The sequence below is a fragment of the Pleurodeles waltl genome, chromosome 12 (genome assembly GCF_031143425.1).
Source record: "Pleurodeles waltl isolate 20211129_DDA chromosome 12, aPleWal1.hap1.20221129, whole genome shotgun sequence".
NCBI lineage: Eukaryota > Metazoa > Chordata > Amphibia > Caudata > Salamandridae > Pleurodeles > Pleurodeles waltl.
This window is the reverse complement of record NC_090451.1, coordinates 221,879,879-221,903,646: the sequence shown is the minus strand read 5'-3', so window position 1 is coordinate 221,903,646 and position 23,768 is coordinate 221,879,879. Positions and strand designations below refer to the sequence as shown.

At 42.9% G+C, this 23,768-nt stretch overlaps 1 protein-coding gene across 6 annotated transcripts in view; it reads left to right on the top strand.

Annotated features, from left to right (window-relative positions):
- TERF2 (telomeric repeat binding factor 2) overlaps nucleotides 1–23,768 on the top strand; it is a 271,686-nt gene that overhangs the window by 192,602 nt on the left and 55,316 nt on the right. For all 6 annotated transcript variants that reach the window (XM_069216855.1, XM_069216859.1, XM_069216858.1 and 3 more), the window contains one exon: nucleotides 504–890. In XM_069216855.1, coding sequence (XP_069072956.1) covers nucleotides 504–890 — 387 coding nt within the window. The remainder of the gene's footprint in view (nucleotides 1–503; nucleotides 891–23,768) is intronic.

Genomic DNA, 23,768 nt, shown 5'->3' with positions numbered 1-23,768 from the left:
GATGAGGAGCCCCTGCAAAGTACCTTGATGGGGGCCCCCCTCACCCCTGGACCCAATCAGGGGCTTGCCGCCAGTGCACAGTGTACAGTGCTGAGGGGAGCCCCCCAGAAATTCGGGGACTCTCCTGCACCGAGAGGGCTGCGGGGGCCTTTGTTACACCACTGTACCAGTTGCTTAAATTTGTGAATGAAGGTCTTTGGTTGAAGGGTGGTTGTATGCTAGGTCTTCTTCGGGTGATTGGATGGGTGGATAGCGGTAGCAGCCAGAGAAGGACAACCCTCACTCACCACAGTACTAATTGCCAGTTGGTATCAGAGTACTGAACTTGTTTGTGTGAAATAGTTTATAGGTTACACAGGCATGCTTTTTTCATATACTCTTTTTCACCTTTATAGCATATGACCTTCTCCTGGATAAGATATATTTTGTGTCTTGTAAGTTGATTTCCCATTTACTAATTGTCTTATTGCATTTGCTTATACATTGTTTGTTTTTCATTTTAGACTAGAGGTTGACAGCCTGGAGACCTATAGTCTTAGTGCTCTGAAAGCCGCCTTCAAGAAGCTATCTGATGCACAGGACTCTGATGCTGCCTTTTCTGAACTGTGTGAGACAGACCTTTCATACCAGAAGTCAAAGTACCCTATCTTTTCATACAGAAATCAATCAAGGAACAAGGGTTGTTCTGCATTGGACTCCAGAACGAGGATAAAACATACTGTGTCAATAGGGAAACTTGTAACCGAGAGAGACAGTCAAGTTAGTGACTTAAACGAGAGTCCGGAACCACCTCAGAGACTGATAGAGACCTCCGTTGCCACATCCACAGCTGCCACATCATCCACCTCAACATTGCATATCAAAACTTCATCTCCCTCGAAACCTGGCAGGTAAGTATTCTTTACTTTTGTATTTACTTTTTTTTTGGTTCTATTTTTCTTTTAGACCGTGTTTTTATAGAAGACCAAACAACCCAACAGTAGTAAGTTCATGTTCTCTTCAGTGTGTAAGTAAAGAAAGCGCTAAAGACAAAACCATTTGAAAAGTCATATTTGCATGATAACTTTATTGTTGATCGCTGCACAATAGCAGAATTGAAGTCCAGTCCCCTAATCTGTTATAATTTTTCAAGTCTTGATTAGTAATAATGAACAAGAGCTTCACTGCCACAAACTACTGTTTGGCATCAGCAAGGTAGAGGACCAAAAAATGCAGTGCAAACATTTGAGTTTGTCTCGGCTGACTTCTGGTTTAAACGGTGGAAAATAGCTACCTTATGTGAAATGGCAACCTGGTAATTAACTTGAATGTTGAAATTGTTTTATTTGCATCTCATCTTTGGGTTTTGTGCTGGTTATCCTTGCTTAAAAAAAAAAAAATCTCAGTTTAAAATCATGGCAGTTATTAGCACCAAATGTGTTATTTAGAAGCAAATTTAGTTAGGCTCACCTCAGCTTGTCATTTGAGTCAGCTGTATGTATGTGGAGAAAAATGGCTCCTTGTTGAAGTTACCCCCCAACTTTTTGCCTGATATTGATGCTGACTTGACAGAGTGTGATGGGTCCCAGCTAACCAGGCCCCAGCACCAGTGTTCTTTCACAAAAAATTGACCATTGTTTCCACAGTTGGCACACCCCTGGCACACAGATAAGTCCCTTGTAAAAGGTATCAGTGGTACGAAGGGCCCTGTGACCAGGGAAGGTCCCTAAGGGCTACAGCATGTGTTGTGCCACCCTAAGGGAACCCTCACCTAACACATGCAACTGCCATTGCAGGTTGTGTATGTTGGTGGGGAGAAAAAGGCAAAGTCGACATGGCATCCCCCTCAGGATGCCATGCACACAAATACTGCCTATGGCATAGGTGACTCACCTCTCTAGCACCCCTTAAAGCCCTAAGGCAGGGTGCACTATACCACAGGTGAGGGCATAGCTGCATGAGCAGTATGTCCCTACAGTGTCGAAGTCCTTTCTTAGACATTGTAAGTACAGTGTGGCCATATTAAATATATGGTCTGGGGGTTTGTAAAAAAAAACTCCATAGTTCCATAATGGCTACACTGAATACTGGGAAGTTTGGTATCAAACTTCTCAGAATAATAAACCCACACTGATGCCAGTGTTTGATTTATTAAAAAATGCACAGAGGGCATCTTAGAGATGCCCCCTGTATTTTACCCAATCCCTCAGTGCAGGACTGACTGGTCTGTGCCAGCCTGCCACTGAGAGACGAGTTTTTGAGCCCCCTCGGGTGACAGCCTTTGTGCTCTCTGGGGCCAGAAACAAAGACCACCGGTGCAGCAGTGACCAGCAGGCAGCCCTCACCCTTGCCCAGTTGGTGGCTAGCTCGAGAAGCTCCCCTGTGCCCTACCTGCAACATCTGAGGGACCCCCGGGTCCCTCCATTGAATCGTATTGCAAACCCGACGCCCTGTTTGCCCACTGCACCCGGCTGTATCTGTGCCGCTGAGGGTGTGTTTTGTGTGCCACCACCCCCTTGTTCTTCTAAACGCCCCTGGTCTGCACCCGAGGACGCGGGTACTTACCTGCCATCAGACCGGAACCAGAGCACCCCCTGTCTCCATAGGCCCCCATGCTATTTTGCCTCCTGTTTGACCTGTGCACCTGACCGTCCCTGTGTTATTGGTGCTGTGTGTTTGGGGTTGACTTGAACCTCCAATGGTGGACTACCTATGCCACGGAGACTGAACTTGTAAGTGCTTTACTTACCGTATTAATCAAACTGTACTTACCTCCCCCTGGAACTGTTGAATTTGGCACTGTGTCCACTTTTAAAATAGCTTATTGCCATTTTATGAAAAACTGTGTACATTACTGTTTTGATTCAAAGTTCTAACTATACCTATGCAAAGTACCTTACATTTAATGTACTTACCTCAAATCTGAATCTTGTGGTTCTAAAATAAATTAACAAAAGAATATTTTCTATAGTAAAACCTATTGGCCTGGAGTTAAGTCATTGAGTGTGTGTTCTCATTTATTGCTTGAGTGTGTACAACAAATGCTTAACACTACCATCTGATAAGCCTAACTGCTCGACCACACTACCACAAGTAGAGCATTAGTATTATCTATTATTGCCTCTGTCAAGCCTCTTGGGGAACCCCTGGACTCTGTGCACACTATATCTCATTTTGAGATAGTATATACAGAGACAGCTTCCTACAGTATGTGATTGCATTTCTAAGTGTAAACCTAGCTTGGAAGCAACTGAAGGCTGATGAGATCGAAGCCTTATTTAGGCTTACAAGATCATTAAAGAAAAAAGGCTGGTGATGAGTAGCTTCTGTTTTGGATGGCACTACTTTCTAAGAAGAAGTATCTTCAGTTTCTTTTTGAATTGCAAGAGGCTCGGAGCAGTTCTGATGTCAGTGGAGATTATGTTCAGTTCCTGACTACATGTATGGAGAAGGCCTGTCTTGCAGTATTTCCCTTCTTGCATTTCTGTATTTCTAGTCAGGTGATGACCTGTCCCCTGGTGTTGAGATGATTACCTGAGTTGGTTAGTTTCTTCGCCTAAAATGTAGGGGAATTGTCTGTGATTGCCTTATAAGTCATTGCTTTCTGGCAGTGATGATGACGTAGAGAAGAGGTTCTCAATCTGTGGTCTGGGGACCCGTGGGGGTCTGCGAAGCCCCCTCAGGGGGTCCGCGACTGTCTTCACAATTCAGTAATATTAACAGATTAGATCCCCAGTTTTCAGTAATGACTCAGTGGGGTGGGGGGGGAAAAGGGGAGTCCTCTCTGATTCCAATAATGATGCAGAGGGGGTCCCTGGGTTCCAGTATTTATAAAGAGGGGGTCCACAAAAGGTTGGGAACCACTGACGTAGACCTTTAGGGGGAGCCAGTGTATTTCCTTTTGCATTGGATGTTTTTTCAAATTATTCAGGCTTTTATGTTACGTACCGCAGTGTATTGGATGCCCTTCATGGGTACTAATGAATAGTTGAGCTGACCGTTTAGCATAGTGTTGCCTCCACTCAAATGGGAGACGACCATGGCTAGTGCTATTGTTAAGAGTTGACTTCTGAGAAAAGGGTGTTCCTTTATCGCTAGATACAGCTGCTACCAGGCCGATGTGGTATTTCACTGAGCGTTCTAGGTCAATTTAGAATCCAATAGATTTTTCATTAGGTGTTAGTTAACAGGGGAAGTTGACTGTTTCTCCAGCATTGGATCTTTTATAGATTCATATGCTAGAATAATTCCCCTGTTGTCAGACTGGGAACCCTTGTTTTTTTCAACAGCAGGACGTACTTAACTTATAACATACCATAGAAAACCTATAGGCATATTTTGCAACCCATCGTCGTCTTTTTCTGACCCAAAATTCAGCCAGTTATAACCTCTGCCTCAACTGATCTCCCACTGAACCTTCAAGCTGTCAGATTTTGTTTTACCACACATACAGTGTACAGGAACCCTATCTGACAGTGATTCACAAGAAGGATTTTTTAATTATGGTAGAGGCAATATTGAAGAAATCTCTTTTTAGGACGTGTGTCGTGGTAAAAAGATATATGCTGAAGATCCACATACGAAGCGTCTATACCCTAAGCCAGATGACCGTTAAATATGTCAAACTTTCACAGTAAAAATATTAGAAGATAGAGAGAGGAGACTGGCTGTTACACTCGTGGATAAACTAAAGAGAAGACAAAAGAGAACAAGCCCACGAACCAGTGAAAGACGCTGACGTGACATGGACGGGCTCTGAGCTCTTTTCTGACTACTAAAGCGTCTCGCAAGCGCAGGCCCGACCCTAAAAATGACAAACGATCCTCTGCTTCTGCCATTAAGAGTCAGACAGTAGATCATAAGGTCAAACGTGGTGTTTCTGACTTTGAAAAGTTACAGAAATGCCAGAAAAATGTTTTATAAATGACTCCAAACCTTGAAGTCAAGCACTGTTAAATTAGCAAAAAATAAAAGGCAAATGTCACTGACAACGACGAGAGAAAGCACTTCAGCAGTGAATTAAATGTTGCTTTCTACGAGAAAGGAGACTCCATCGACGAGGTGGAGGAACATTGCTCTGTTTTGTTTGCCGACAAGCAAAAACATTACGTTGGTGAAAGAGAGGCTTGAAACAATGTTGCCTCCTCCCACGAAGAGAGAAAATCTGTTGGAGAAGGACATACAGGATACAACATTGTCTTCATTGATGAGGAAAATGCCGTAGGGGAAGAGGCAAAGTTCAGAGCTTATTTCCATGAAGACAGAAATGCAGTTGAGGAGCAGTAAACTACTGTTATCGTTGACAGGAGAAAAAAAGAAAAAAAGCACTGACAAACGCAAAAGGGTTTAATAACACCGAGCCTTTAGTCAAGTCCAATAATTTTTTTTTAAAAAAACAAGCATTGGCAGATGTAGTTAGGAATAGAATAAGTGACAAAAAAGCATTTGCTATGACAAACAGGTGAACATTGACAACAACAAGTGAATTGCATGACAGTTTTGAGGAAATACAAGAGACAATTTTGATGTCACCTGTGCCATTAAAAACGCCACTCAAATTATTGCAAGACAGTTAACCATCACCAAAACAAGAAAGGCCTCAGGGAGCTGTAGTCTCTGATTTGGATGACATTGAGGCATTTTTAAGTAATGACAGTGTTAATGAGGAAGAGGCAGACAAACAGTACATTTATGAGGAAGATGAGGAATATGTAAGTTATCAGCTGAGACAAGGTCAAGAGCAAATGTCAGACAGATTGATACAAGTGCCTTACCAAATGGTTACGTAATTATAGAATATGGTGGCTGATATTTACAATATGCTGCAAGCTCGCAGGAACAGAGGGAAATGGACAATAATGCAACACGCAGCCACCAATTGTGCTGCGGATAAAATGCCAGAAGAAACAGCAATATTCTATGAATGAGAGTCCAGAGGAGAAAATACTGGGTAATGAAATCAGTAATGATCAGGAGAGCCAGTTTGATACATCCTTCAATAGCATAGATGCAGATGAAGATGGAGATGATGATAAGGAGAAGCGAAGCTGCTCAGAGACACCAGACAATGTTTCAGAATGCAGTCTCAGCTCGTGACACCAGTAATGGGCTGCACGCGTGCCTGGAGGAGGCTGGACGGAGGGGGTAGATTCTGTAAATAAAAATTAAAGAAAAAATAAAAACACTTACCTCCTCTGCCGTGCACCACTCCTCTGTCCCTCGTCGCTGCTGCAGGCACAGGCTCCCAGCCTGTCCTGCGGCCAGTCATGAAGCTGCTCAACGCAGCGCCATGATTGGCTGGTAGTGCCCAGTCAGGGTGCTCCCATGTACACTGGGAGCCTGTGCAGGCTCTCTCAAGCCTGCCAACTGTGTTGCTGGGCTTGAGAAAGCCTACTGCGTATGTATGTTTGGACAGCCCAAGATGGCCGGCCAAACATACATACGCAGTGAGGGGGAGTGCTGAGCACCCCCCCCCCCGTGGCTATGCCCTTTTAAAAGAAAAGGATAATAGACAAAGTTTATTATCCTTTTATTTCAAAGATTTTGCAGCTGCCGCTGCTGGTGGAGGATGGGGGGCTAACAACGCTCCTCCGCCCGTCAGAATGAAATCGATTCAACATACCTAAGGATGCTAGTTCAGAAGACATTAAAAGTATTTTACCCCAACATGACAAAGGGAGATTTCATTCCCTAATAGAGAAGGTCTTGGAAAGTTTTAGTCTGCCAGTTTCGTTGGCAGAAATATTGGGTTTTTGTTTCATTTTAGAGAGAAGATGCACAAAGTCAATGCCCATATTACAGCACCTGTGGGAAGAAGGTTTATTGATGACGCAGACTCCAGCGACTGCTTCTGCACAAAGTAGGTTGAGACATCATGCTGGCAGCTGATGCAATTAAATTAGCAAACTCTACGGCAGTAATAACCCCCTATAACAGGCAGTGATGAAGTGACGTGGTCCGCTCCCAGAGAAGTTGCCTGAAGAAGATAAGGAAAAGGTAAAAGCGATATTAAAGGATGGGGAACTGGCATTTGCATCATTGATAGATGTGTCTACGGACAAGTCAACATGTGCATTCTGGCAAGACAGTAATGCAACAGTCATGCAAAGGTATGGGTGTCCGAAAAGAACCACATTCAGACCAGAGGTACAGGCACGGGTCATGATATGCCTTTTGATGGAAATAATGTATTTGGCAATAAAGTGGATGAGGCACTTATAGAGATCAAAGTAGATACAGAAACAACTTGCCCCCTTGGTGTGCTGCAAGGAAGACAGCCATACAGTGGTTACAAAAAGCATTTTTTTGTATTTTTTTTAGACGCAGGCAACAGGGATCCTATTTTCATCCCTACACACAAAATGAAACCTACGGACAGTATGGAAAATGCAGTTCCTACAGTCAGCAATATAGACAACAAAGAAAAGGGAACAAGACTACAGACAGGGTTAATGTAGAGCAAGAAAATGAAATCAGCCTTCAAGATATGAAAACAAAGCAGAAGGTCATGAGTTCTTAAAGAACGCAGTCCCTGACATCCAGCTGCCACTTGGGGGAAGAATGCATTTCAGTACAAGGAATGGCAGCAGCTAACAACAGGCAAGTGGGTGTAAGATATTGCCAGGCAGGGGCATCTCTTGGAGATTGTGGAGGAGCCACCAACTAACTATTCCACCAGAATAAAAAAAACATAAACATTTGAGAGTTACGGAAAGAAATATTAAAACTCTTTCATAAAGGAGTAATAGAGAGAGTGCCTGTGAAGGAGATTTGTGAAGGATTTTATTCATGGTTCTTTCACATTTTGAAAAAAAATCAGGAGAATCGCGTCCGATATTAGGTCTAAGAAAATTAAACAAGTATATAAAGCAACAGATCTTACACATGGTTCCATTGCAGGAGATTTTGCCTTTTTTTTTCTTTTTAAAGAAGGAGTTTTCCTCAGCTCCATAGATTTGGAGCATGCATATTTCCGTATACTAATTCACAGGAATCACAGGACGTAACTCTGTTTCATGGCTGCAGGGCAATACTATCTTTTCCAAGCCCTGCCCTTCCAATTGAGGTCAGCCCCAAAATCTTCACAAAATGTATGGTTCCAGTGGCAGCTTTTATAAGAAGGAAAGGGTGTATAGTATATCCATAACTGGATGATTTGGCTGGTAAAAGCTGCAACACAGAACCAAAGCAAGGAGATAACGGAGATTACTCACAAGGTTCCTATGTTTTTACGACTTGCTATAAACGTAAAGATGTCAAAGATGGAATCAACCCAAGATTTGGTGTATCTAGGAGCACGGTTGAAAACAGAGAAGGAAATGGTGTATGCGTCACAAGAAAGAGAAAGAAAATTAATGTCAAGTGAAGGCAATGGCAGAAAAATTTAAAATGACGTTAAGGCTAGTAAAGGCAGTATGGGGAACACGGTCACCATGTATCCTATTGATCCCCTAATGCAGATTGCAAATGAGAGTCATTCAGGAGGAGTTGGCCAGGCACTGGCAACAAAAAGATGGAAATAGGGGCGACATGGTTGCAATTACTGGAAGTATGAAGGAGATGCTTCAGTGGTGGACGAGAAGCAATATTTTCAAGGGACAAGATTTACAGAAAAAGAGATTGCAGAAATATCTGATTACCGATGCCTCAGTGATAGGTTTAGGAGCACCTGTAGCTGGAGATCAGAGCTGTGCGATTGGCACTGGCAGCTTTTCTGCAGCTAGTATATAACAGTCATGTGATGGTAAGTATGGACAACACAACCACAATGTATTACATACAGAAACAAGGAGGAACTAAATTGTTGGTTCTATAGAAGGAAGCACAGAAGCTTTGGGAATGGGCCATTGCCAAAAGTGTGTCACTGATGGCAGAGCGTGTGCCTGGGATGGACTACAAGAAGGCAGATCGTCTCAGCAGGCAGCTTTGCAATACTTACGAATAGGAAATAGACACAAAACAACTGAGTGAGACGTTCCAGAGATGGGGAAAACCCATTCGGGGTATGTTCGCCACAAATCAAAACAATAAATGCAGGAAGTTTGCAAGCAGATGGTATTGTCCAGGATCTTAAGGCATTGTGTTCACAGTCAATTTGAAAGGTAAATTTGTTTATGCATTTTCACCGATACCGTTGATAGGGAGAGTTTTTTGTGGCAGATCAAACAGAATAGTTGCATGGTGATTCTTGTGGCACATGCCTGGGCATGATAACATGAGTATGCAGATCTGCTAGTAGTGTCCATAAGTAAGCCAGTACAGTTCAGAGTGAATGCAAGCATGCTGATCAAGGACAAGGGCCAAGTGTTTCACACCAATCCAGTCTTGTTACACTTGAAGGCATGGCTCATCAAGACTTGTAGTTCAGATACTTGAATTTGCCAGAACACTGTAGAGAGATACTGAAGAAGGCAAGGGCGTGTTTGACAGTAGAAACCTATGATATGAAGAGGAAGCATTTTGTGCATTGCACAAGAACATAAGTTAGGACATAAGTTAGACCTAAGATGCATGGAGGCACATGAACTTTTGCCTTATTTATTGCATGTAGTTAAGTCTTGGTTAATGTACGGATCAGTGAAGGTTCATCTTGCAGCGATCTCACATTATCTTAGGATACCGAATACAACTTCACTATATTCTCAGTGGATAGTCAGAGAATTTCCACCAATTCAAAGATTTATGCCCGAGTGGGAGCTTAATGCAGTGTTAGCAGGATTGTGGAATGCTCCGTTTGAGACAGTACAAAGAGAATCATTAAAACATTTAAAAGGGAATATCGTTTTTCTTTTGCCAGTGACATCTGCAAGTAGAATAGGAGAAATGCAGAGAGCCACATTTAAAGTTCACTAAAAATTATATGACACTCATGACAAATCCAAAATTGATACCTATGGTGTCAACTGAATTTCATTTAAAACAGATGATGATGATGATGTCAATGTTTTTTTTAAATCCGGTATCAGCAGTAGAAAAGGCATTACATTCCTGGGACATTAAAAAGTATCTAAAATGGTATTTGCAAGCTATCAAGGACATATGACAAACTGAACAGTTATTTGTTGCATTACCGATAGGAAATAAAGGAATTATCTAAACCGACAATAGTGAGGTGGATTGGTTCATGTTTTAGTACAATTCATATACTGATGAAGAGGCTACTGACAAGGAGAGTCAGGGCACATTCCACAAGAGCAATGGCAGCTTCTGCAGCTTACTTAGCAAGAATATCCCTGGAGGGCATTTGTAAGGCAGCAACTTGGAAGACAACTCATGCTTTTACAAGGCATTATTGTGTGGATTTGCAAGGAAGCAGCGATGGTGCAAGCGGTTGTACGAAATTCATTTGTGTAAAGTACGCCTCATTGTTTTCTTCATCTCACCATCCAAATGTAAATGTTGTCAATTGTGCATTGCTATGTTAACCTCTTATTCTAGCATGTGAATCTATGAAAGATCCAATGCTGGAGAAAGAAATGTTACCTACCTGTAACTCCGGTTCTCCACCATTGATATCTTCCATTGATACACATGCAGCCCTCTATCCTCCCTTTAAATTAAGCTTTTAAACATCACAAGAAAAAGGTAGAAACTGCAGTTCCGAAAATCTAACAGTTGGAAGGTTCAGTGGGTGATCAGCTGGAGGCAGAGCATTATAACTGGCTGAAGTTTGGGTCCTAAAAAGATGATGATGGGTTGTGAAAGATGCCTGTTGTTGTTCTATAGTATGTTATAGGTTAAGTATGTACTGCTGTTGAAAAAAAAGAAAAAAGGGGGTTCCCAGTCTGACGACAGGGGGATTATTCTAGCATGTGAATCTATGAATAATAGCAATGCTGGAGACCCGGAGTTACAGGGAAGTAATTTATCTTTCATGCCAGCTAGACCTGCTTAGATCGGTTTTTACTTTGAGCTTTTGAAGGGCTTAGCTTAAGAGGCTGCTTGATATTTGATTGTGAATCAACTCAAGGCTGGTTTTGAGTCGCTGAATGTTGTCTTTCAGGAGGTTGTGTGGTAGAGTGAAGTGTCACCAGCGTATGTATTGGTCAATATGGATGTTGCCTGTTAGTACTAATTTGATGTGTTCCCTGTAAAGGTGGAAGATAACAAGGAAAAGAATGGATCAAAGTGGATCTTTGCAAAAGATGCAGATATCTAGGATATTGATGTTTCAGTCAATACAAGCTGGTAGAAGTTGGTGAAATAAGAGGTGAACTATTGCAGGACTCTGTTGGACAAACCCATGAATGTCTTTAGGGTAATGATCAGTGCATGGTCCTGGACGTGAGTGGAAACAGCTTTCTCAATGATTTATCTGCTAAAGACATTGAGGTAATGTTGTGGCAGTTGGTGAGGTCATCAGAGTCCAGGATAAGGACCTCATGTACATGTTGTTTCAACAGTGCCAGACCATCAGGTTTGGTAAATCTCAGGGTCTGAGACAGCTAAAACTCTTTTTGAAATGTAGTATACCTGAGTAACAATTTGGAAAAGGGTTTCTGAATATTTAAGTGGGTTTAGATAATAAGCAATCTGTATTTAAAAGGAGACCGTTTGGGGCATCCTTTCCAAAATACTGATTCCTTATAGCTTGTATTAATATTTTAGGATCCAAATGCGGTTGCAAACCATTAATATTTTACAAACAACTCAAAAGAATTGATAACCCATTCACAAACAGGAAGGGTTCTTGTGGATGTTGCCAAATTCCTTTTAGGAGTAGGCAGTGGTCCATGGGAGCACTGCGCACTCCTAAAAAGTTTTATGAAACTTTTATTTTTACTTTTTTTTTTTTTTTTAACCCGTTCCGTTTTCCATTAAGGAAAACGGGATGCTTTAAAAAAAATTGTTTTTAAAGGATTGCTTTATTTAAACGCAATTGCAGAGATAGTGGTATGCAGACCTCTGCAGGCCATCGTCCTTTTGTTTGTGAGACATCGTAGTGGGTTGTAATTTTTGTTTTACCTCATTATTATTGATGAGATAGATTGAATTGGACTAGTCCGGCCTGATGTGGGGATGAGATAGGTGTGTCAAGCAGGCGCTTCTTCTGACGAAGGTGTGACTACAAGGGCGTCTCCCTGATCATGCACCATGAAATGAGAGGCCCTCTTATTCAGAGTGCCCTATTAAACTGTAACCTTATGAAAGGTAGGACTCTTTGCTGACTCTCTACATAATGTTTTGTAGAGTTTGTCGCCAAAAGACTTATTGTCCAGGCCCTTATCATCTCGCGTTTAGATTATGTTAATGCTTTGTACATTGGATCCCCTAAATATGTGATCAGAAAGATGCAGGTGGTGCAGAATGCCTCGACCCGTTTGCTTCTAAATATACAGAGGCAGGAATCGGCCAAATCAGCTATTTCCTAACTCCACTGGCTCCCAGTTGAACATGGCATAGAGGTTAAAACCTTATGCTGTATTCACAGAGCCCTGTATAATAGAGGTCCTTCCCTACTTAGTACATTAGCTTCCTTCTACATACCTGCTAGAGAGCTTAGGTCCTCGACAGCTGCCTTTGCTCTTCTCCCTAGAGTAAAGAAGTCCAGATGGGGTGGAAGCTCTCTGGCTTACCATGGGGCCAAGTTATGGAATTCCTTACCTCTCAGCCTTTGTCTTACTAGCCATGAACTTTCCTTCTGGAGAGCTCTAAAAACTTGGCTATTCAGGGCATAACCCCTCAGTCTACTTCTCAGAGTTTTGCTTTCAGCGCTGGGAGGCCTACGGTTAGCCATGGGCTTTAAACAAAAAAAAACACTTATAACATAGAGTGCACTAGAGATTTTTTTAAATATTTGGTGAATAGGGATCCTTGGCCCTGATGAATACCCGAGACTCTTAGGGGCTTGTAAGAATGGGCAGAAACATGTTGGCTTAAATAGATGACTCGAATCATCACAATTGTGTTCTCACCGTATGTTTTTAACAATACTTGTGTTCCCCACTAATAATGGAATTACCACGGGTAAACACAAGGTATTATCAAGTCTTTTTATCCAGTAAATATTTACAAGAACTCCCATCTGCTCAGAGGAGACAGACGGTTGAGTCTGCCCTGGTGGTATTGATCCTACCAGGGTGGGGAGGAGGAGCCAATGATGAAGCATGACACTATTGGGTGTGTGAGGCTTCTACTTCCATAAATGGAAATGACTCTAGTGAGGCCATATGAGCGCAGGAATTGACCTTATGAGTTGTTCATATACGAAGAAATTGGGAAAGTGACTTCCCTGGAGCAGTCATATTTCTGTGTTATAGATTGAATTGTGAGCCACTGGGATTCTGAATTTTGTGAACTAACCCAATCAGTACATAAATTAGTTGACAAAATACAAATTGATTCTTTAGAACTTCATACGTAAATTGCAGCCACTTTTACCAAATTCATTTTAGGACATTCCAAGTAAGGATTCGCCAGTTGCGAATTGTTGTTAGTCACAACTCGCAATTTCTTATTTAGAATATTTGTTCATGAGGCCTTAAATGTTTTTTCAACAGGGGGAGGAGGGCTTGTCCTATTTTAATGCATTCCTGAAAGGGTCCTTGCCTGATGAAGGCTTTAACAATGGTTGGGAAAGATGTGAGAGTGTCTCCTTGAAACAATTTCAAAAAGGCTGATGGCTGGTGTAGCATCAATCTCCTTTGCAGGAAGTTGTCCACAGTGAGTAAAGTATGTTGGTGAGTCCAGCTTGCAAAATAATATTAAAGGATGTCCTCTCAGGATGGGGTGATGAGAGATTGGAGGGAGTCTACTTGTTACTGATATGGATTATGAGTTAATTGATTTTTTCTGTGATGTACTAATTTATGGTATTACCTGATTAAGGGATTGTAGGATCTGGAAGTTGATTAATGCAATACCTGACAGCATCAAATCGAAGTTTGCTTTGTTTCTCCTAGATTCATTGTTGATGTATATCTAGTATAAATTAACTTCAGTGATGATGAGGGATTTACATACCAAGGGGAGCGCTTTTTTGTAGGGTGATGTTTTGTATGTAGGTACAGAATAAACACAGAATGGAAGCACCAGTGATAAAATAAGCTCTCAACATGTTTTTGAAGTTTGTTATCCCGTATATTATTTGTAGTTCGAATCCATTCCAAATATTTCAACTGAATTAAACTAATTCAAGCAGTTCCGCCAACACGTTTCACAATCTCCTTGATCACTTTATCAAGGCCAGAGTTGATTGGTCAAGAACTGTGTAATTTGACATAAACAACCTGTAATACTAATAAGGCTGTTTATCACCTTACTAGTTGGATCTAAATTTCGTTCCTCCTTTCAGCAGTTCTGTTGGCCTTATTGTGATGGCTAAATTAATTTGTTAATTTTAATCAAGTTGGAATATTTTGAAAGCTTTTGAACTACAAATAAAATGCTGCATAATGAGCTTTAATACATTATAGCACTACTTTTGCCACTGGTGCCTCAACCTGGTTATTGCTTCATTTATTACTTAGGAGTAAAGTTATATATGAGAGTGTGCCAGAGGCGCTGGGCTAAAACTGATTCTGATGGATACATCTGCCTGCAGATTCCTCACCTTTTGAATATACCAATGTGTCAGCATTCCACAGAAACTTTTATTTTCGTTGAGGACGTCGTTGAGGACGTCATAATGCTACGGCTCCACACGCGACTCCGTGTGATGTCATTGGAGCCTTAAGAAATCCTCGTAGACATGCTGACGTCAGTTACCTTGTTTTTGCGCCTTCAATCCATAATGGTTTTTCCCTAGGCTCTCCATAGTGTTAGGAGTCTTGCAACATTTTTTCCAGGAAATCATAAAGTTGTTGGAGAAAAAATTTCTCCTCCGAGGAAGTCGTGGTTCAAGCCCTGCAGAGAATATGAAGGTCAGATGTCGATCACTGATCCTCACAATAACTGTCTTTGGTTCCTGAGCTCAGACCACAACGTTGACGCCTGTTCTTCATGCCAGAAGATGAATCCCAAGGTGTTAAAGGAGAGAGAGGCAATGCTCTTCATGGCCAAGGCAAGAAAGGAGAAAAGAGAATGTCTGAATTCTAGTTCTCGATCAAAATCGCCATCTCCCCATTCTTTGAAGTCATCAAAGAGAAAGAATAAGAAGTGGCGTCATGGTTACTGTTATCGTTCTTCAAGGGATGACCCTCCAAGGTCAGTGTAACTGGGTCCGAAGACTCAATAAGAGAGAGGTGTCTCAGACCCCATCTCCAAGGTTCGCTCCGGCATCACCCTGAAGTCCAAGGGCCTTGATTCCACCTGGACTCCCTGATCTGGAGCAGGTGTCTGAACCAGTTCTCCCTCCAGTTACACCTCTGCCTTTGCCTATAACATTTTCAGTAGTGAGATGACTCCATCAGGTGTGCCTGAGAGCCCCATGAGTCCACTTTCTTATTGGGGGATTTTCTGGCGCAGTATCAGCAGGTGCCGTACCTGCTGTTTATGCCCATGGCCCAGGTTTTTTGACCCTGTTCCAGCGCCAAGGAAGGCAACCCCATAACCAGTAGAAGCAGTGTGGCAAGAGACTCTGGCGCTGTTGCCTACGTTGGTACTGCCTTCACAGACGCCGGTGGTGAAACATAGATCTCGAAGAGAAGCACAGAGGCTTCCTGAGGAAGACCAGTACTGTTTTGGAAATAATCCCAATTTAGTAGAAGGGGAAATAGTGTCTTTGGATATGAAGTTTGAAGGTTTGGAAGTGGCGAGTGGTTTATATACTTTCCTAGAACAGGAGTTGTTAACCCCATAAGGGATTCCTCTGCCTGAAGTCACTTCGTACCATTTGGTGATAAGGAAGGCCGCAGAGATGCTGGAGTTGCCTCTGCAATCTACTTAACTCATATTTAATTTGCTGGCAGAGGTACTGCATTCTTCATCTTCATCAGAGCTTTTTAATGAGGCTCTCACTGAGCCTATTCTTGAGATTGGGCAGAAACCTATGTCATCTGCAGTAGTGTATAGACCCATTGCAAGGAGGTACAAGCTTGATCCAGGTGATCCGTTATTCTTGTCCACCCATCCTACACCTGAAAGTTTGGTGGTGCAAGCATTCTGTTCCTCAAAGTTAACTCTGGGTATTTTCTGGCAAATCAAGCTCATAGAGAGCGAAAGAGGATGGAGCAGTCCGCAAACAAGGTTTTTACTTCTGGTAGCATGGCCCTGAAGTCAACCAATGCAACCTGTTAATTAGGGCGATACATCCATGCATTGATGGAATCAGCCAAAGCAGTGGTCCCAAAGTTAACTGACGAAGTTCAGAGGCATTTTTCAGAATTGCTGGATGACAGTCAGCATCTGCCTGCCAAGTCATTTAGTCAGGTCTAGATACGGCTGATGCAATAGTGAGGGTGATGAGGTCTTCATTTGCCTCAAGGAGACACGCATAGCTGAGGGGTTCTGGTTTCCCATTGAATGTGCAAGCTACCTTGATGGTCCATGACTGGCGCTAAAGTAGATTCTGCTTTGGAGAGATTTAAGGACATTCAAGCGACGGCGAGATCTTTGGGTCTTCAAACACTGCCTAAAAATTATAGGACGTTTTGTAGGTTTCATTGGTTTGGCTAGAACAGCTCCCTTCGTAGAAGGTGCCAATAAAAGCAACAACGAGTGTTAAATAAATGTTTGTGGATGCTTCTTGTTCTTCCTAAATTCATTTTTTGCCAGCCTGCCAAGAACTGGCTTCTTTGCCAGCCTGCCAAGAACTGGCTTCTTTGCTGCTAGCATTACACAAACTGACACCAAAGGAATCCACACATCCATACCATTCTTAATGACATAATATTAGTTCCTGCACAGCGGGAATAATTAAAGGTATAACACATCTCCCGCCCTTAAATAAAACTAACATTAATTGTAACAGAAGAAAACTTCTATCATTAAACAAACAATAATACATAATATATGAATAATTGATCAAGAATACTAACCACTCATTTTAAACTGTAATGAAGGCCAATTTGCAAATAGCGAGCATGCAAGTGTCATTACTACAGTAATACAAAACAGACTTCACTTGGTCAGACAGTATTTCACTTGGTTACATAATCTTTCAGAAATTTGGGTGTTATGGGAATTCTCTGACTCCTATGTTCACGTCTTCCACCTCCTGCTACAACACCCTTGCCCAACTCCTGCTTGTTACCAACCATGTCACTATCTAATCTTGCTGAGTCTTTACCCGCTGTAGCCGAAGCCAACACCATGACTAAAGGTTTGTGATCTGTGTGGAGCACAAACTCCAGGCCCCAGAGATATTATGTTGAAATATTCCACAGTCCAAGCTCTAGCCAACGGCTCCCGTTCTATAACAGAGTAATGCCATTCTGTTTCAGTTAAGGAACGGGAAGCAAAAGCTATAGTTTTTTTGCTTTTATCATGTAGTTGACATTATGGCTCCAAAACCTGTAGCATTGGCATCCACTATTAAAATTGTTTTTTAACAAGGTGTCAAATGGTACCAAAATCCCAGTGCTACAAATTTCTTTTTCGATACCATCAAAAGCATACTTTTGTTCCCTTCCCCATTCTAAGTTACATCCTTTCCTCAAAAGGCTCCATAAACATTCAATCTTTTCAGCAAATCTGTTAACAAATTTAGCATAGTATTCCAGAAGATTCATGAACAAGTACAGTTGATCTTTGTCAAGTGGAATAGGGGCTTAACTATTGCTTTAAGTAAATTAGCCTTTGGACAAACTCCTTCACTATTAATGAAGTGTCTTAAGACATTCAATTTCGTTAACTCAAAATTTGCACTTATCCTTTAATGATGTGAGCCCTGTAGGAGGCTGGCCTGGTTTGTAGTGAGTACCTAAGGTAAATACACCTTATACCAGGCCCAGTTGTCCCTTATTAGTGAAATGTAGTCAGTGTCTAGAAGCCAGGCTCTCTAGGGGTAGTGTGGACGAGCAGGCAAGGCCTAACTAGGAGACATGCAAAGCTCATGCAATACCACTAGTCACACAGTATTCACACACATGAAAGAAAATACTCAGTGTTACAAAAATAAAGGTACTTTATTTTGGTGACACAAATGCCAAAAATACTTTAGAGACTATACTTCATTAGGAGGCAAGTAATATATACAGCATATACACTACAATGCAGAAATAGCTGTAAAAACAGTTAGAAAACAGTGCAAATAGTGAAAATCACAGTAGTTAGAAATGGGCCTGGGGGAGCACAAACCATATACTAAAATAGTGGAATGTGAAAGCCGATTTACCACCTAGGCAAGTGTAGTGTGTAGAGGGGCGCTGGGAGTATTAGAAAACACCAAAGGTAAGTAATAGAACCCACCCCAGAGCCCAGGAAAGCAGGAGTAAATCACAGGAACTTTCTAAGAACATGTGATAAAGATTTTGCAAGAACCAGAAGAGATTGCAAGACACCAACAATGGATTCCTAGACCTGAAGACCTGTGGAAGAAGGGGGCCAAGTCCAGGAAGCACTGCAGAGTCCAGGGAGAACAGGAGCCCCTGCTAACCTGGATAAAGGTGCAAAAGAAGAACCACTGGTGAAGGAGAGCAGTCATTACTGCACCCAAGAAGACTGATACGGGTTCCTGGTTGTTGCAGATGATGTCCCAAGCTGGATGGATGATTGCAGTCTGGTTTTCGTCGCTGGATTCCCCCAACAAGCCTTAGCACACACAAAGCTCACGAATAGTGGAAAATGGTGCTGTCCGGGACAAGGAGGGACCTGGTGGCCTCTACCCAAGAGGGGGAATCAGATGGGGCTCTCAGCAACTCAGAGAGCACTCACAAAACCAGGCAGCGCGCGCAAGAGTCCCACAATACAGGGACAAAGAAGATGCAAAAGGAAGCCCACGCAGCGCTACACAAAGGGATCCCACACCGCCGGGGAACCACCCAGGAGGCTGTGCGTCGCAGGTATGAGTACTGGAGGCCAGAGCTGCACGGTGCATGAAGAACTTGTGGAAGGATGCCAATAAGCCTTGGCAACTACAAAACTCGTGGCGCATGGGGATACTGTCTTGCGTAGGGAAGGCAAGCTCTTACCTCCACCAAAGTTGTACAATTGGACTTCAGGATCATCGGGACCACTTAAGTCCACCACCGTGTTGCTGGATCCACACAATTCTTGAGGAGAGGGGACCCAAGCCACTGGTCGTCGCTGCAGACGGGTGCCTGCTGAAGCAGGGAAGTGACTCCTTCACTTCAAGGGAGATTCCTTAGTTCTTCTGGTCCAGGCTGAAGACTGGCTGTCCTCTGAGGGTGCACGATCGGGAAACAGTTGCATTTTCTGGTAGGAGCTGAAGATAGAATGTTGCAGAAGTCGTCTTTGCTTCTTTGTTGCAATTGCAGAGTTCCTGGAGGGTCTAGATGCAGTTTCTTCGGTAAGAAGGTGAAGTAAAGGATGCAGAGAATTCCTGATGGAGTCTTGCAATCCAAATCTGAAGAACCACTCAAGAGAGAGACACTAAATAGCCCTGAAAGGGGGATTGGTCAGCTACACAGATAAGCACTTATCAGGGGAGGGCTTTGACGTCACCTGCTGGCACTGGCCACTCAGATGCTCCCAGAGTGCCCCACCACCTTAGAAACCAAGATGGCAAAACCCAGGGACACTCTGGAGGAGCTCTGGCACTAATCCTGGGGTGGTGATGGACAGGGGAGTTTTGCGCCAGAGCAGGGACTGGGGGTCCCTGAACCAGTGTAGACTGTATTATGCAAGGAGGGCACAATCTGTGCCCTTCAAAGCATTTCCAGAGGCTCTGGGAGGCTACCCCTCCCATGCCTGTAACACGTATTTAAAAGGGGAGAGGGTAGAAAACCCCTCTCCCAGAGGACATTTTTGTTCTGCCTTCCTGGGCTTGAGCTGCTTGAGCAACAGGAGGGCAGAGACCTGTCTGTGAGGTCGTAGCAGCCGGGGCTTCCTGGATAACGTCAGAAGGCTGGTATAGCAGTACTGGGGGTCCTCAAAGGAGGCCCCAGAGTGCATGGAATCATACAACCAATGCTTGCAAAAGTCTTGGGGTATGATTCCAACATGTTCGATACCAAACAGGGCCATATTCGAAGTTACCATTGTGAAGCTGTACATAGGTAGTGACCTATGTACAATGCACGCGTAAAATGGAGTCCCGCACTCATGAAGTCTGGGAAAATGGTCCTGGGCGACGTGGGGGCACCTCTGCTAGTGCACTGCATTCAACAGTCAGAGTTGGAAGGCCTGGTATATGGGTGACTTATAAGTGACCTGGTGCAGTGTAAATAGCAGTGAAAAGGGTGCATGCTCCATTTTCACACAGGCTGCAATGGCAGTCCTGTAGAAGCCTTGGTATGGGCTCCCTATGGGTGGCAAAAGAAATGCTGCAGCCCATAGTGATCCCCTGGAACTCCAAGGCCCTGGGTACCTAAGTAATTTATACTACGGACTTATAAGGGGTGACCAGTATGCCAATTTAAGATGAAATACTGGGTTACCAGAATGCAGTGACAACATTTAGAGGAGAGAGAGCATAAGCACTGGGGTCCTGGTTAGCAGGATCCCAGTGACACAGTCAAACACACTGACATCAGACAGAAATTGGGGTTGATATGCCAAAAAGAGGGTACTTAATTAAAAGCCCAGTCTTGGGCAATCTTCTTAAAGTTTGTTTGAGAACCATATTGTGTTCTTCCTCTGTCTTCCCAAATACAAGAATATAATCTTGTAACTAAATTAAGTTTTTTGCACCTTAGAAACCTGCAACATCATACGTTGGAACACACTGGTGAATTGAAATGTTCCTTCCATTGTTATGAAAGCTATGAGATTTTTTTAGTTTTCATGTAATCAAATCTGATGATAAGCATTTTTAAGATCAAGTTTGGAGAACAAATTTGCTCCCTTTAGCAACAGAAATATCTCATTTATACTTTGCAGTGGAAAATTGTCTGTTGTTATCTCAAAGTTACTGGTTCAATAACACCGTCAATAAGCATTTTATTTAACTGTTTCTTTTTTTTTTACTTCACTCTTTTCACTTTATTTTTATTGGTATTTCTACTTTTTTTAAGGTTGAGCATAAGCATACAACTTCTTGTATACTTTATTATACTTCTTTTGTGGCCTAAAGCCATTTCATTTGTTTGTTTCAGTCTCCTTTAAAAATCCTTGCTTGCTAGTAGTTAGTTCTGTCTGTTTGACCCTCCTTTTTCTCTTTCATTTTTCCAATGGAGCAGGAACTAAACACAGTATATTTGCGCCATGGTTGTTTATTTCTTGGTTTCCGGGCTTGCTTTATTTTTTCTTTCTTGCTCGTGCTTCTGGCTGTGGCTGTTTGAATTTTATTGTAGCATTCTTCCTCCCACCTCCTCCCAAGTCAGAAAAGACCATCTGTTGTGCTCTGATTGGAACTGCTGTGATGGGGGCTCTCTTTAAAGAGAGGTGGAAACGAGTCCCTACTGCCTTCTCTTTTATCCGCCATGTTGGGAAGAAGTCCTGTGACATCTAATGCACGTGACTAAAAACACCGACTTTGACCACAAGGACGCTCAGTGAATACAAAATATAGTCAATTTAGGCATGGTGGAACAGCTGTTGCGGAGTGCCGTACATCTCACTGTCGACGCTAGTGCCACTGCTTGGTCGTTGGCTGATGGTGGTGGGGCTCTGGTGTGTTCAGTGACGGTGTTTGGCCGAGGCCTTGGTGCAGACCCTATGTGGTAGCTGCGCCCACTACTAATCGCTCTTTTTTATTAGATGTGTTAAAGCAGGAGACGTGCCATGAGTTCTGACGTAATCCAGGTGACCAATGTATCACCTAGCGCCAGCTCTGAGCAGGTGCTGACCTTTGGGTTCCTGGGACAGATCAAGAGGTTGCGGCTCTTCCCTCCGGAGTAAGTGGACTGTTGGTTGAGCGAGGGGGGGTGGGGGGGATCATTGCCCAACTCTAAATACACTACAGAGATTTTAGTTTGGGCCCTGAACAGGCTGCGCCGGGCCTCTGCGCATGGCAAATTATGATGATGTAACTGAGGCCCATTGATTGTGCCTAATCCCTCACTACATGGGGGAGAAATGGGTTTTCAGTGGCGTGCTGCTTTCTGGGATACACTGCCTTTACCATAGCAACGTCCACAGCACGTTCACTAGAGAAACAAATAGCAATTTCTTTAGTGTTCATTTGGGTAGAATTGAGATCTGGAGTGCCCTTTTGTATGAGTTCTTTTTGATTGGGGTGGGGGGGGAGGGGCGTCTCTGTGTCTGTGAATGATACTTTAGAAGGCACGCACAGTCTGATGTTGCCTGTGTGTTTAGTGGCATCTCATATGAACCTGCGTGGATGATTTGTAAATTTGCTGTTGTGTACAGTGTAATGTGAGCCTGCTCTGACCCTGTTTTGGTAGATTTGTGACTAAGAGCCTGCCTTGGCCCACTTATCGGCAGAATGGTTGCGTGTCTCATAGCTGCCCTATGTATTTATGGTAAATCTATTTGTGGGGCCTGGGGCTGACCTTGTAAAGACAGTAGTGGATGGTGTAATCTAATCTCAGCAGTTATGTGCGGCATTGAACAAAGAATACAAATGATCATTTACTTCACTTATATATGTTGATGTGTTCTTATGTTAGGCCTATAGTTCACGATCTTTTATCTTCAGAAGTGTTTATGGACTCCGATGTTCCAGTAATGCAAAAGTCCCTATTACAAATCATTTGACATTTGTTATTTCTCCCATCACCTCTCAAACGAAAAAAAACCTCTGTTGTGCTCCATCCGGAGCTGCTGTGACGGGGGTGCCCTGAAGCTCGGTGAGGGAAGGTGCCCTTTCTCATTAAAGAGAGGTTGAAACAAGCCCCTTCACTTTTAGCCGTCATGTGCAGAAGTCCTGTGATATCTAATGCACATAACTAAGAGCACCCACTTTGACCATTAGAACGTGCAGCAGATATAAAATAACGTCATTTTGGCCCTGGTCACGTCTAGGGAATGGCTGTTGCAGAATGCCGTACACTCCACTATCCTGAGGCATGAACTCACTTAATAAGGTGTCCAGGGCTACCCCAAAGAATATGTCTGCTAATAGAAGGCAGATGCAGATGCGGATGCAGAGACCATATAGACCCTTCCCTGTAAACGAATGAAGGGGGTTAACTACTAAGCTCATAAACCTGTACACGTGCAAGGTGTACAGTTTGGGTTGTATTAGCTATTGCTACACATTAGATATGCTGAATATTAAATTCAACGATAAAACAACAATCCATAGGAGCCATGTGCAAACCCACTTACCGCCTGCAACGCATGGGACCCAATGTGTCCTTTGCATGCCTTTGACTCGCTACTAGTTTCTCAGACACAAACCACATAATTCCACTCCACAACACAATTCCATCCCACACTACACATATCCAATCCATAACACAGAATTCCACATCATGCCACAAAATTGAACACCACATAATTTCGCTCCACAACATGCCACTCTGACACACAATACCATTTCACATAATTACACTCCATGTCACACAATCACACTGCATCTACTTCCAGTACAGTCAGTACCACATAATTACAGTCCACATAATCCTCCTCAACACTACACAATTCCACAACAAACAATTCAAATACAACCCAGATTAACTCCACTTCATAACACATAGCTAAAATAAAAATGAACATTGACGATTCAAATAGCTCTTGAATTGCCAAGACCGATTGGCTTTGCCAGTGCTTGGGTTGTTGGATGTGTGTGGCTGTTCACCAGTGGCACGTAAAGTAGCAATTAATGTTGTAGCACCCAGGATAATGTGCTGCATGGCCAAATAACTGATAAGGTCCCAAAAGCA